Source organism: Balaenoptera musculus, chromosome 14 (assembly GCF_009873245.2).
Source record: "Balaenoptera musculus isolate JJ_BM4_2016_0621 chromosome 14, mBalMus1.pri.v3, whole genome shotgun sequence".
In the NCBI taxonomy this organism is placed as follows: domain Eukaryota; kingdom Metazoa; phylum Chordata; class Mammalia; order Artiodactyla; family Balaenopteridae; genus Balaenoptera; species Balaenoptera musculus.
The window spans coordinates 89,512,768-89,526,933 of NC_045798.1; the positions used below are offsets into that span (position 1 = coordinate 89,512,768).

Below are 14,166 nucleotides of genomic sequence, written 5' to 3' on the forward strand. Positions count from 1 at the left end.
TAATAATCCTTTTTTTAGGCAGCAGAAAAAATAGGGGAGGACGTGTGAAATAGTGTTGGAGAGGATGGCTTTTATCTTGACCTCAGTTGGGAACATTAGTTCATTGAAGTGAGGAGGTGTCTGGGATACACATGAGGACTAAAAAATGACAGAATTGGTCACGCCTTGGTAGAGACCATCAGTAATCGCGCATCTGTTGAGCCCAGCATAATTTTATTACTGTTTGCCCATCAGGGAGAAGCCTGAGCCATTACGGAACCAGCTGTGGAAGCGAGGGGTTGGGCAGTTACGGTGGGAACGGTGGCCAGTGTCGTGAGTTGAAGCGACGGCTGCGGCAGAGGAGCTTTGGGCGGTGCCACAGTTGCAGTCTGATGGGCGTGTGGTGTGTTCTCCATTAGTGTGGGGTGGGAGGAGCAGTGGGGTCAGACCCAGCGGTGCTGTTTGAGATGAGCATTCTCACTGCTGTTTACGGCCAAGAACTAGAAGAGGCCCTCTCCTGAGAGCCAAGGGCCAAGCCAGAAGCTGAGCCAGAGCCTGACTTGACTCGCCAGAGCCTTTCCTGGCTCTTGGCTCCATGGACTGGGAAAAGCGCTAGGAGGAGGAGGTGTGGTCCAAATGCGGTCGGTCCTGACTTGCGCTCTTCAAGTAGATAAGTGCCTGGTCTCACCCTCCTAAAGGGAACCTGACGTGGAGATCAGTGGGATTGAGGAGGCTGAGAATCTTACCTACTGTGCATGGAGGATCCCTGGATAACAGAGAGTTGCTAAAAACTGGGGACGTGGGAGTGGGTACTGATGGCCATAAAACGTTAAGGTCGTAGTCTCGTGCTCATGGTGTGGACTTCAGGAGGGCAGGCCGTGTTTTGGAAGTGGTACTTATCCATACCAGTCAAACAGTTGCCAAGAATTGTGGGCATTGTTGAAGGCCAAGTGCATTGTTGAATTAATTATTTTCGGTCTTTTACAGGATTTTGTTTTTACCAAATGGAACATAGCCAAATTTTGGATTTCATTTGTAATATTCCTTTTCTTAAGGAAGATATTAAGAATATATTTGAAAATCTAGGTGTTAGTGGCAAAAACTAACATGTTTTGGGGATATTAAAACAGCTCAGTAATATATACTCGACACGTATGTAAAGTCTTTATCTTAGTAAATGGTGATCATGTGGGCAGAGCTGACCGAACCGTCGTGGTGGCTTCGCTCACAAGTGTCTCTTTCCACGTGGACGAGAGTGACCTGAGACGTGGCCACACTTCGTGTTCAGTGTGCATCCGCTACACCAGGAAGTTGTTATGGAAATTAAAACTGCACCTTACAGAACAGACTGTACAGTTAGCAACTTAGATGGGTCTTATTTTCTTTATTCCTTATAGATTTCCAGTTTTGAATATTTGCTAACCTTTCTATTTTCTAAATACCAGGCATTATAAAAGTCAGTGTTATTAAGGTTATTAGGCGATGGATCAAAGAGTAGAAGATATATAAAATTACTTAGTTTAATTGCAGAAGAAAACGTTATGAATATTGTAAAGATAGATAGCAAATGATATTAATGAGTTGCAGGTATTTCATTGTATTTTTATTTGTAGATTCTGTGAGTAGTAAGGTTTATTTTTAAATTCTTCTTCTGGGATTGAGTAGGCTTTAATTTCTTCATGGCTTAAGACCTGCCTTCTCATTTTTATTATTTGGCAAAAATTCCAACTCTGAGAAATTTGACTCTGAAAAAACTTTTCCTGTAATCTGTCTTCTAAACCTTGGAGTGTCCTCCACGTGGGTTACCGTGATGCACACCGGCATGTAGTTCTGGGGGGACAGTAGTGCCTTTCTCACGAGGTTTACATTTCACTCGCTATCAAAACTCACTTTGTCCCCATGAAAGTGGAACCCCTGAATGGCATTTCCATATGAAGGGAGGGTATCAGATGCTAAGATTGTTCCCGGTTCTAAATGGCCTCTGCACTTTCAGTTAATCTGCAACACGTTTGGAGTGTAGAAACATGGGAAAATGCTGATCTCTTAAGAGGACATGAGTGCTGTGTCTCTTTTGGCTTGGTAACCAAAGGTACCTGTTGGATAGAATTATTTATTCATTTATTTATTTGGGAAGGAGGCTTTCTAAATTTTGGAAGTTATTTAATTATGGCCCCTTAAAATTTTACAAGACAGGATCTTGGTATATAAAGATGTGCTTTATTTAGTATTGGAGTACTACTTTGATTGTAGAGGCATTTGCGAAAACTTACTAATACTAAAATGTTTTAAGAAAAAAGTGTAGTTTGTACACTATTGGATTTAGTTTCAATTTGACTTGACAGTGTAAGGCGATTTACATATAAATGGGAAAGTGTCTTCTGAATACTGAGTAACTGAGGAAATGTGCAGTGCGCATAGAAATGTTCCTGGGTAAAGCTCCGTATTTCTTTCTTCCAGGGACTCCTCTGCATCTCCTTCTCACTTACCAGTATTTACCAATATGTTTTACTCTTATTACTTTGCCTTCAAAAATTGCCCATAGTTTTACTTTCTCCCTTAGCTCTACAGCTCCATAAGGCTTACTTACACGTACTTTTTTGGTTACAAGTATTTTCTTTATGTGGGGGGTTTGTCTTCTCTTTCTGGTCATATTTTCTGTCTGCATAATCCGGTGGCAATGCTGGCGGAGCCCCAGGCTTTTAAAACTTCGAGACTGTGTATTCATTTAATATTGTGGAATAGCGGGTGGTTTAACAGCGGCTCCCTAACCACTGCTTGATTCTGTCTTTGCATGAAGAAATAATGCTAAGATTTTAATTTGGTAATAGTAGTAGCAAAGTGTTATGAATAATTTAATTACATTTTGGAAGTCTAGGAATCTTAGTTTTTTCTATACAGGGTTATAGAGAAAAAATGAGCTGTTGAATATGTGTTTTTAGCCCCTGGTATTGTATTTAGTTTCTAGAGTATGGGGCTTTGAAAGTTAATGGGATTAGTTTCATGTGCTGCTGACGGTGTAGATGTTGAGGTTTTTATTCTAGTGAATGTTTACAGTGTCATGTGATGAAGACAGTGGTTTTGCACTTACAGAGCTTTTTGCCTGTAGAATATGTTGATACCAGCCTAAACTCTGGAAAATCCACATTTCCTAAGTTTTATTTATATTTTTTCAAACACTGAGCTTTGGCTAGCCTCCGTTTCATCTTAAGACTTGTCTGACTTTTGCACATTAAACCATTAGTTTAGATAATTATGTGTTTCAGGAGAAAAATTCATATCTGAATACATTCCTGGAGGATTTTTGCTGTATTTGAAATGCTGAAGGAAGTGTGCACACACGAGGACTGCTGTCCTAGCTGTCGTGCTTGCCTGCAGAGTGCTTTGTGTATACCAGCCCTGCTCCAGAGCTCCCCTGGGATGCTGAGAATATTCTAGATCCGTGACGTCCAATATGGTAGCCACTGGACAAGGTGGCTGTTGAGTCCTTGAAAGGTGGATAATGTGACTGAGGAACTGGACTTTTTATTTTACTTAATATTAATTAATTCCCACTAAAATAGCCACATGTGGCCAATGGATGCTTTATTGGACAGTAACTTTTTGTGCCAATTAGTGTTATAAGTTTGGAGACATTTTGAATGTGACAGCGAGAGGCAGCGTAGTGACGGCAGAGCTCTGAGTGCTTCCCCTGTGGCAGGCATTGGGCCAGGAGCTCAGAGCGTGTCACCTGTAATCTCATCAGCGCTTCTGCGGATGAGGAAACAAAGACTTAGACCAGGGGACCACCCCAGGGCCACTTGCTGGGAGTTGTTTCCAAAAGCATGGCCTTAAAGTCCATGTTTTTCCCATGGAGTCTTGTTGCCTGCTCATACATTTTTCATGTATTTCCATCATCTGTTGAATGGCTGCTGTGCTGTGTGCTGCGCTAAGGACAGGCCGTCTGTGAAGATGAGCAGGAGCCGGCCTGCCTGTTGTTCTCGCGGCAGGAGGAGCACGGGGTTGAGTGGGGATCGAGGTCCGGGCTCTGGGTCAGCCCTGCCCAGTTGTTGCGTGCACGTCGCTCACTGACCTCTGTGGCCTCGGGTTTTCCCTTGTGTACCGTGTGGGAGTTCGGCGTCTGTGAGTGTGGTTGCGGGGGTCCGAGACGAGGAGCTGGTGGTGTAACTGGACACAGGCGGGCGGTGCGCACCCTCCCTCCCTCCCAGCTGCGGGAGGTGCCCCAAGGAGAGGCGCGGGTCCGCCAGTTTGGTTCCGCGCGGGTGTTGGTGAGGGGGCTTGGGCTGGAGGCGATCCAGGTCCTACTGTAAAAGCAACAGGAAGGTGAGAAATAGTAGTTTGAAGCTTATTATATTTTATTTGAAGCCTTATTTAATTTTTGTCTCATACAAGCATAAACAAGATCAAATATTACCAATATTGACTGAGATCTACTTGACCAGTCCCCTTTGCCCAACCAACAAACAGTAAGGATGGGAATACTTATTTTGACAATCTTAAATCGTTTAATACTACTGTGATTTATAACTGTTGGGGATTTAAAAGTATGCTTTATGTGTGGAGATGCTCTCTGTTCTGATTTATTTTTTAAAAAGTGATGGCAAGCAGTGATAAGAAATTTCTGTTCTTGCAGAGTTGGGTCTTCTTTGTCTGCTCCAGTTGAAGCAGAAGACGGGGTGCGGGGAATGTTTTAACGCTGATCTGCTTGGTACGCATTGGGCGTTCCTGGACCCCCCCACGGGGTGGCTCCTCAGGACGGCAGAGCCTGACACTCCGGCAGGCGATGAGTGTGCCCACGCCAGGAGGACAGGGCAGCTTCCAAAGGGCAAAGCCCCGTCCTTCCAGGATGAAGGTTTTCTGAGCACAGCCAAGAGCTAGGTGGATACGTAGTAGGGATATACTGATTTCAGTTTAAACACATGAGGTATTCCCTCATACAGGGTGCTGCTGTGGGTGATTTTAAAGTAACACATCTGAGTGTGTTAAAGGGAAGAAAGACATGCAGTGAAGTTGACACGTAAGTCCTGAGGGGTCAGCCTCATCTTATAATCATACCTTCTAAGGCTGTCATTATCATGCAGAATTTCATGTTAACTTTTGAGCTTACTTTGTCACAAAGTGAAGTTAGGAATTTCTGCCTTATCCTTCTGGCTTGCGGTTCTAGCCTTAGCTACATTTAGAAGATGAAGTTTAATAACTTCCCTTAATAAACCGTTCGGAGTCTTTCTCTACATTTTGGAAATTTTAATTAAACTGAATTGTTAATACTGAAGTTTAAATTCAGGATTATTTTATGCTTAATAGAGGTGAATTTGATACCTTTTCATCATTTTCTGAAGTATTTTAAGAAAAGTTATCCCACTAGAAACTTTATACTCTCTATTCAAATATGATGGTTTGGATGTCCAGGAAGGAGAAGAGTTTGTGCTCCTGGAACCCTGAGCAGGGTTGGAGCAGGGTAGATTTAGATTAAAATCTTCATTGCATAGATGAAGGTAGCCACATGGAAATACAATCAAGCTTTTATTACCATTAGAATAGTCCAATAAACATTGGTATCCTTTCTAAATACTGAATTGAGCCGTATGTCTTAATTTTATATTAACGCTATCACTTAAAGGAGGAAAGTCATCACTTAAAGGAGGAAACAAGTGACTACTTAAGACAAGGGGGCGGGTCACATCCTAGTTAATTGACGTCTGAGAGCCTTTATCACTGAATCACCAAGTGGTGTATTGAGAATTACCGATAATTACCGATAACATATGGCGATTCTTTTCTCAGCATGTAAAGAAAGCATTGACTGCTTCAGAATGTTAATGGTTTTATTTTGCCAATAAGAGGGTCTAAACGGGGAAGATAATTTCCCTGAGGTTCTAGGAGTCATTGCCACTTACACATGCTCCTTCAGTATCTTCATATCAAATTTAAATTAGTATAGCTGACCTGTTTTAAGAAAACCCTTACAGATTAACAGTAGATATGCTGTTGGTGTCTGGTAAATATAGAAACAATCAGTATTGGCTCTAGATATGTAGAATTAATTCAAAAACTTGTGAAAAAGCATACACAATATGTATCTTTTGTTTCATGCAGCTGCTGTGATTGGCTGATAAATATTTGTCAAAGAAAGAGAGAATTGAAAGCTCGTACAGTGTGGCTTGGATATCCGGAAAAGTGTGAAGAAAAACATCCCAGAAATTCTATAAAAAATCAGAAATACAATGTATTTACCTTTATACCTGGGGTAAGATTGTTAAATTCTTGAAAACGGGCTGCATATCAGAGATTGCTAACTTTGTTTTCATTTTTTTCCCTCATTAATTCTGTCGTATCCAAATCAGAGTCCTTTTGCTTTGGAACCATGGGTGTTTCAAATAATTGTTAAGTAATTCATATGCATTTGTAATAGCCACATGATAAGAGTTCAACTCAAGAAAATATATAGTTTGATTATTGCCTTCAATTCTACATAAACATCACATTTATATTATTGTAGAAATAACCAAGTAAAGCTAAATAAAATTATCAGAAAATAAGTCATAAATTTTGTTTGGCTGGGAATTTGTTTGGTGGCAAAAGTGGAATGATCTAATGTTTAAAGCCTGCCAAGGCTGTCACAATGAAAGTAAAATAACTTTTTACACAAACATGACTCCCTAACAAAATATCTATAAGCATTTGTAGATTTCTTTTCTACTTCACATTGTAAATTTCAGGCCTTGTTGTATTGTTATATCCGTAGTTATCTTTAATTAGGTATTATGCTAAATTTCAGTTCTGAAGTTTAAATATTTATTACTTTTTTTGTTGCCTGTGATATTTCTGGCTTAAATTATAAAACTGAGATTATATGTATTTAGAATAGTGGAATTATTTTTGCCTTTTGTGCATCATTCCCTATTTTAATAGACATTTATTTATCTTTCTAAAGGCAAAAGAAAGCTGGCACTGATTATATTTCCAGTATCAAAGTTTTCGATATGTCCTAGGTATTAGCTCTTATGCTATTTTGCAAAAAACCCCTCTTGATTATGTGAAATGCGGGCTGCTTTATCTTTCATGTTTTTATTTAGATAGCCGTGTGCTGACTGTATGTTGGGCAGTGATCAGCCCCCCCCGTCCGTCCAGTAGTTGTCAGATGCTCGATGTCTAATGTGCCCCTTTATCGAAACACACAGAACTGATGGCTGCATAATTAAGAGACTGATCTCTTGTTAGGACGATGAAGTGTAAACTCTCTTTCAGGCAGATAAATATTCTCATCTTTATTGAATGGAGCTACTGTTCTCTCCTTAGGTTTAAATTATTAAATACTCCCAGATTGGCTAAGTATTGTACATTTTCCTAAAGCCCTCCAGAAGTTCACTCAGCGGACAATAAAGTCTTGATTGCAGTGGTTTAAAGTGGATCGGGCAGCTTAGTTTTGATCCGAGTGAGTTCACATGGCTGCCAGGATGGCTGTCCGGAAGAGACCTGGTGATGTGTCTGTACAGCTGTTACCGTGGGAATGACTTTTTTCTTAGATTGTCTCTTACATTAGTCTTTTCATCTATAACGTAGTATTTTAGAAACATTTGGTAATTGCACAGTAGGAATTCTATGCCATTTTTAGCACGAATGGCAATTTCTGAATTGCTAATAGATAAAATCTATGCTAACTGAGATTTTAAAGAAATCACTGAGGAAAAAGAGTTTTCTCTCCTGCTAAGATTAATTTAGGAAATGATTCAAAACATTTTTAGACAGCAGTTGAACATGATTATGAATATAAACGTGTTATCGATGTAACTGATTTTTTTAGTCATACACATAACTGTGTGATGATGTGTATAACTTCATTATATAAAAACTGTGGTTCCAGACTCTGAATCAACAATAAGTACTTAACCCTTTGCTCTGCCCTTGTTAAAATTTCTGTGCTTTCCACATTGTATTAAAAAATGGCATCCCAGGAGATTTTGATTTGCAGTTAGCAAGTCTGTAAGTTTCATTGTAATTGTAGTGTTGAAGGTCAGCTACCATATATCAGCTATCATATAAAGAATATGCAGGTAGCTGTCTTCCTGAAAATTGGTCTATAGTTTACATATTTTTATATTTTATCATTTCTTATACTTTGAGGGAAGTAAATACAGGAAATTAAAGTAGGTTTTTTTTGTGTGTGAAGTCATACCTGTACATGATTTGCTTGTTCACTCGATCTTTGTAAAGCTGCCTAGATGTCCACATTCAGAAAGCGTGGCTATCATGTTTTATTGTTTACCATTTCATAAATACAAAGTTAACACCACTTTTCCATAAGCTTTTCTGAGTTGATACGAAGAGATACATTTGTATATCTATATTAACTGACTTACTAACATTGGGACGGTTTTGCTGTCTCATTTGGTGTGCATGTAAAGATTTATAGAAGATGAGTGTGGGAACCTGGAAAATCGCATGCAAGAGAATAAGAAACTTTTAGAGGACACTTAACATAGTTGAAAGTTCTAATTGTCTTTTTTTTCAGTTTATTTTAATTATAATTTGGGGTAACCTTAGCTCTTTTTTGTGATTTATTTATTGGAAAGCCATTGTCAAAATTAATGTATTGTGACTCAGGGCATATTTTCACTGTTTGATGGAAATATAGTTAGATATTATGTTGATTTTAATTATTTAATTAAGGTATGAAAGATTTTCCTTGAAGAGATTATGTTAATTTTTTCTTTTTCTTTTTAGGTTTTATATGAACAATTCAAGTTTTTCTTGAATCTCTATTTTCTGGTAGTATCCTGCTCACAGTTTGTACCAGCATTGAAAATAGGCTATCTCTACACCTACTGGGCTCCTCTGGTAAAAAGACAAGATTTTTGAAATTAAGCGAAATTATTAAGTATTTAAAATATAGCTTTAAGAGTTGAGATGGTTAAAAGATAAATCAGTCGGATTTTTAAAATGTGATATGTTGCTGTGTGTCACTGAACTTTTGTTGCGAGGTTCCACAGAGTCCTCTGCAGCCCCACAGGAGTGTGAGGGCAGCGCGCTGCACCAGGTTGGCTGGAGAAGCTACAGAGCGCCTCTGCTGGTGGGGCTGGGCGTTCTGCTGGGCCCTAGGGTGGCAGCTGTGTGTCCCCGGCCCCGCTGCCCCGTACTGGAGGAGCTCTTGGGAGAGATGGGGCGGGCCTGTGCGAGGCTGCTCAGCACCTCTGACATCCTGACGGACGGGCAGCTTCTCCCTCCGCCTGGCGGCGACAGTTCTGACGCATCTCGGTGAAGTCTGACAGCTGCCGGGTGACAGCTTGGGGTGGGACATTTTTGGAAAGGCAGATGATGTTTGTCATGGCATATTTCCATTTCAAACATGCTGTCTTGATGGTTTTATACTGTGTGCAGATAGTTTTCATTGATTTTCAGTTGACAGAGGTAAGACGTATGTCTCCTTCCTTCTTCTCACCTAGAAAGAGGTACTGCTCCCTTCGGTGTGCTCCCTTCTGGGCAGAGCACCAGTGTGATCTGGGCAAGAAAGCATAGCGAGTGAGATGATTCCTGTAGTGAGGGAGCAGGGCGGTGCTCAGGTTTCCCGCCTTCAGAACTGGAAATCGGAGCCGTATGCTCTCCACTTGATCTGTTCTGGTTTGTGCAGCCCTGCCGCCTCAGAGACTGTGCTCTCAGATGCAGCAGGAGAAGTGGAAGCGGGGTAAGCTTAAGTCCCTCTCCGGTTCCTGTTCACATAGACTTCAGGGTAGCGTGGCTCTGAGCAACGAAAGCAGCTTATGTGTAATCTAGATACAAAATTACTGAATAAATGAATACCTTTTCCACTTACTGAACTCGCCAGATCGACAGAGACATTGGTGCTGATGACGTAAAGCTGTGATTCTCATCCACTGTTGTGTAAACATAAATCTCTATAGCCTTTTTGGAGGATAGTTTGGAAATATATATAAAATACTTTATAAATGGATTCAGCATTTTTATTTGAGGAATTTATCTTAAGGCAATAATGATCAGTCACAGAGTCTAAAGAATGTCTTTACTAATGTCTATTATTATTCTTTTAAAAAAATATTTATTTATTTATTTTTGGCTGAGTTGGGTCTTTGTTGGTGCGTGCGGGCTTTCTCTAGTTGCGGTGAACGGGGGCTACTCTTTCCTTGCGGTGTGCGGGCTTCTCATTGCGGTGGCTTCTCTTGTAGTGGAGCACAGGCTCTAGGCGTGTGGGCTCAGTAGTTGTGGCTCGCGGGCTCTAGAGTGCAGACTCAGTAGCTGTGGTGCATGGGCTTAGTTGCTCCGCGGCATGTGGGATCTTCCCGGACCAGGGCTCGGACCCGTGTCCTCTGCATTGGCAGGCGGATTCTTAACCACTGCGCCACCAGGGAAGCCCTATTATCCTTGATGACAAAATTATTTGAAAAGTCAAATGTCTAACACTGGATTGTTTAACTGTGCTGTATGCCATGCATTGTTGGAATACTGTGCTACTGTGTACCTTTGAAAATGATGTTTAGAAAAAGTAATAACACTGCAGATGTCCATATTAGAATAAATGGGGAAAAGTGGGTTAAAATATGTATGGAATGAAATACACAATTCTTTGATCAGCCCCCACTGAGTCCGTTTCTGTCCAGCACTAGTCAAAGCAGTGTTGATTCAATAGTGAATAAGACAAACCCTGTCCTAATAGAGCTTATATTCTGGGGGAGAAAGACAATTTAAATCATCCGTAATGCCAGGAAGCCTGCCATGAAGCCGTGAAGCCAAAAATGTAAAGCAGGATATGAGGGTGGAGAATGACCGGGTTATTTTAATAGGATGGCTAAGGAAGTCGCCTCTGATGGGGTGGCATTTGATGACATCTGGACGATAGGAGGGAGTGAGCGGGCCGTGTGCAGAGCAGGTGTTGCAGGCAGAGGGCACAGTAGTTGCACAAGGTTTGGGCGCGCTGGAGTGTGTGGACGTGCGACTGTGGTGGGAAGGGGGTCCCGAGGGGCGGTGGGCACTCAGATTTCATCCTGAACGGGATAGGGGCGTGTGTCTGTGTGTTGCATATGTCACACGAGGGAGAGCACTGAAGCTTACACCACAGTTTTAAAAGTTGATTTTAAAGCCACACAGCCATGGAGAGGGAACATAGGTGACTTTTCCTTCTTTCTTTTCTCTCACTTTTCTTCTCATTGGAGGTAACCTCTATTCTGAATTTGAGATTAAATTGCTATGTATCTCTTAATAATTTTGCTACTTATGTTTGTATTATTAAAACAAGATGCACTGTTTCTGCATGCTTTAAAAATTCTATGTAACAGTTGTCTTACTCTAAGTATCCTTTTGTAACATGCTTTTTTGGTTTTACATTGATTTATAAAATTGATCCACGTGGATACATACATATCTAGTTCATTCGGTTTTTCACTTCTCTAAAGTATTCCATTGTATGAATGTATGACAATTGATTTGTCCATCCTCTTGGGAAAGGAGACTTTTAGGTTGTTTCTAATTGTTCTCAATTACAGACTGCTGCATGATCAGTCGAATTGTGTGTTATTCCTTACGCACTTGTGCCAGAAATTCTGTAGGCTGTATGGGCCCTCATTAAATGTGCTGTTTATTTTGTCCATTTTCTAATAAAAGCAGCCTAGCATTACAGAAATTTTAGAGCATAGAAAAAATACTTGCTAATGCTGAAAACACAAACTTATTTATGGTTTTCATGTGTTTATTTCTAGCCCCTATTTTCTATTCTTAGCTGTATTTAGCACTTAAATACTATTTTCTACCTTGGGTTAAATTAATTTTAACTCAAACAATGAGTATCTGAGAACACAAATTCTTCTTAAAAATCTAAAGTAAAATATATTCATTTGTATTTTGCTTTTGTCTTTTGCCCTTATTAACTCTGATTTAACTAGCTTTTAACCAAAGAAAATGTTCTGTTTTGATGGATGCTTTCTGAAGAATTCAGTGTTGTCTGTTCACAGTTGGACCTTGTGGACCAGGCTTGGACTGAGTGCACAGCATACACGGGCCTCTCTAGTTTCTCTGTTCTCTTACGAGAGCTCATTTCCAGTTCTAGCTTGGATTTTAGGTCCTTTAACTTGAATTCTCTTGAATTTTTTTTTGACATGAAAAATAAACTTTATTATATTTAGATAAATACCTCAGCACGAACCTCAGTATCCACATCAGGGGACCATCATTCTGCTGTGATGATGTGTCCGTGCTCCAAAGACCAGAGGAAGGCCCCTCCCCTTCTTCCATCCCGGCCGCTGCCTCTGACACACGGGCGGGCGAGGGCTGCCCCGCTCCCCTCTGCCGGCCGCCGCACCCTCAGGCCTCCCTTCCCACCCTTCCCTCTGCTCCTCAGCTTGGCAGCAGCCACGGGTGATGCCTTTTCTCAGAAGACACAAAATGAAGATTTGTTAGTGTCTTTGCTTGCCCTGTTTATATGCATTTTAACCTTTGATTTGGCAAGAATCTCAAAGAAGTTGATGGGCGCATTAGGCTCACTTTTGAATCCACGAAGCTGACTTAGGGTATATTGGTTCTTTGATCCAAACTCACCTCAGAACACCTTTTAAGTTTTTGAAAATTTAGATACTGTCTGTAGAAGATCTTTTTTATTAATCTGGGCAAAGTTAAAGAACCTTTAAACTAAATCTAAATCTAAAATATATATGTGTATTTTTTTTTTTTTTTTTTAACCAAGGGAAGTGTTCTTGATTTCTTCCTAAGCCCTTGTTCTTTCTATGCCTGTTTATCTTACCCTGTCCCATGCCCAGGGCCTGGAATAGCAGGTGATCTTTATATCCACATTGAAGCTTTTGACATCTTTTCTCTGCTTGCACTCTAAGGTTCTAGAAGTTGCTCAAAAGAGGAATCAGTTAGCATTTGCAGATTTCTGCTAGCCAAAAACCTGCCAGTGAAGCATAAAAACATCTTGAAGCTGGTGATTATGAAATCTTACGTCTGATGTCCACTCATTTTAAAGAAAACAAGTTAATGCAAACTTCATCCCTCTGCTCTCTATCTAAAACTGGGATGTTTCTGAAAACAGTGACAGCTTAATTAATAATCTCTCTATTTCAGTTACTCCTGGCAGTGTTATTTACTGGCTGCAGCTCTGAACTAATTTCTGTTATATTTTGTTACATAATAGAAGAGTAAACTGAAAATAAAGTGATTTCATTACATTATTGGATCAGAATGAAGGTTACCTTTCATACTGTTCAGATTTTAGAATACTTCTTCAAGGCAAAGCTGCTGTAATCAGAGTAACAAAATGGATTGTAATGCTTCTATCAAAATTAATAAGGTGGAGTAGATCTATCCATACAAAAGATTTTTAGATAAAGAAAATATGGATTTTTAATCTGTACATCTTCCACATAAAATATCTTCCTGGTGCTCTGTTAATACATAATTGGAAACCAGATAGGCTGTGTAGGTTGGAAATCAGTCTGTGGGGGACTCTGATTTTCAGTCTGATTTTAAAATCCTTCCTTCTATCCACCCTTTCTTGTGAGTGTCTCTGTGAATTGGAGGTGTGGGCAAAGTATGCAAAGGAGAAAACAAAATCAATCGTTTGGAATCCTGCCATCCAGAGACAACCACTGTTTACATGAACTTTGTGACCCTGACAGAGTTACTTTTTGTGTTTCAGTTTCCTTATCTGTAAGTTAGAGCTAAAGGTACGCGTCTTGTAAGGTTTTTGTGACATTTAAAAGGTAATTCATTTAAAATATGTAGGAGTGTCTGGCATATAATAATCCCTCAAAGGTAAACTGATGTGGTAACACAATCAATGGAATCTTTTTTCTCTTTACTAAATTATATATTGTTTTGACACTCACTCCACATGGTTCCTGGGTTATATGGAGGAATAGAAAAGAATCCCACTTTGTGATGTAAGATTTCATCACTGGCTGTGGACAGGCCATGCGAGACATTCTTGTCATCCAGTGCTGATGCACCAGTGCTGTTGATTCTGGGGGACAGTATGTCTCTGTGACCCTCTTGAGTGCAGTTTTGGTTTTTCTAGGTAGCAGTGCTGTAGCCGACATCTCTGAGCTGGGTTGGTGCTGAGGTCATGGGCAGGCCCAGCTGCTCCTGCAGGAGACTTGTGTATCCACATCTTCCCTAAACCACCCATCTGTTATGAGCCCAGACCTCTTCTGAGGTCTTAACCTCAGAAGATGTAAACTTGAAAAG

At 40.4% G+C, this 14,166-nt stretch overlaps 1 protein-coding gene across 7 annotated transcripts in view; it reads left to right on the forward strand.

Annotated features, from left to right (window-relative positions):
• The window catches only part of ATP9B (ATPase phospholipid transporting 9B (putative)), a 227,399-nt gene that overhangs the window by 17,418 nt on the left and 195,815 nt on the right, over positions 1-14,166 (forward strand). For 5 of the 7 annotated variants that reach the window (XM_036874381.1, XM_036874376.1, XM_036874379.1 and 2 more), the window contains exons 3-4: positions 6,073-6,223; positions 8,701-8,814. The exons of 1 other annotated variant lie outside the window; for it this stretch is intronic. In XM_036874381.1, the coding sequence (XP_036730276.1) occupies positions 6,073-6,223; positions 8,701-8,814 (265 nt within the window). The remainder of the gene's footprint in view (positions 1-6,072; positions 6,224-8,700; positions 8,815-14,166) is intronic. One more of the 7 variants, XM_036874378.1, reaches the window with a different exon arrangement.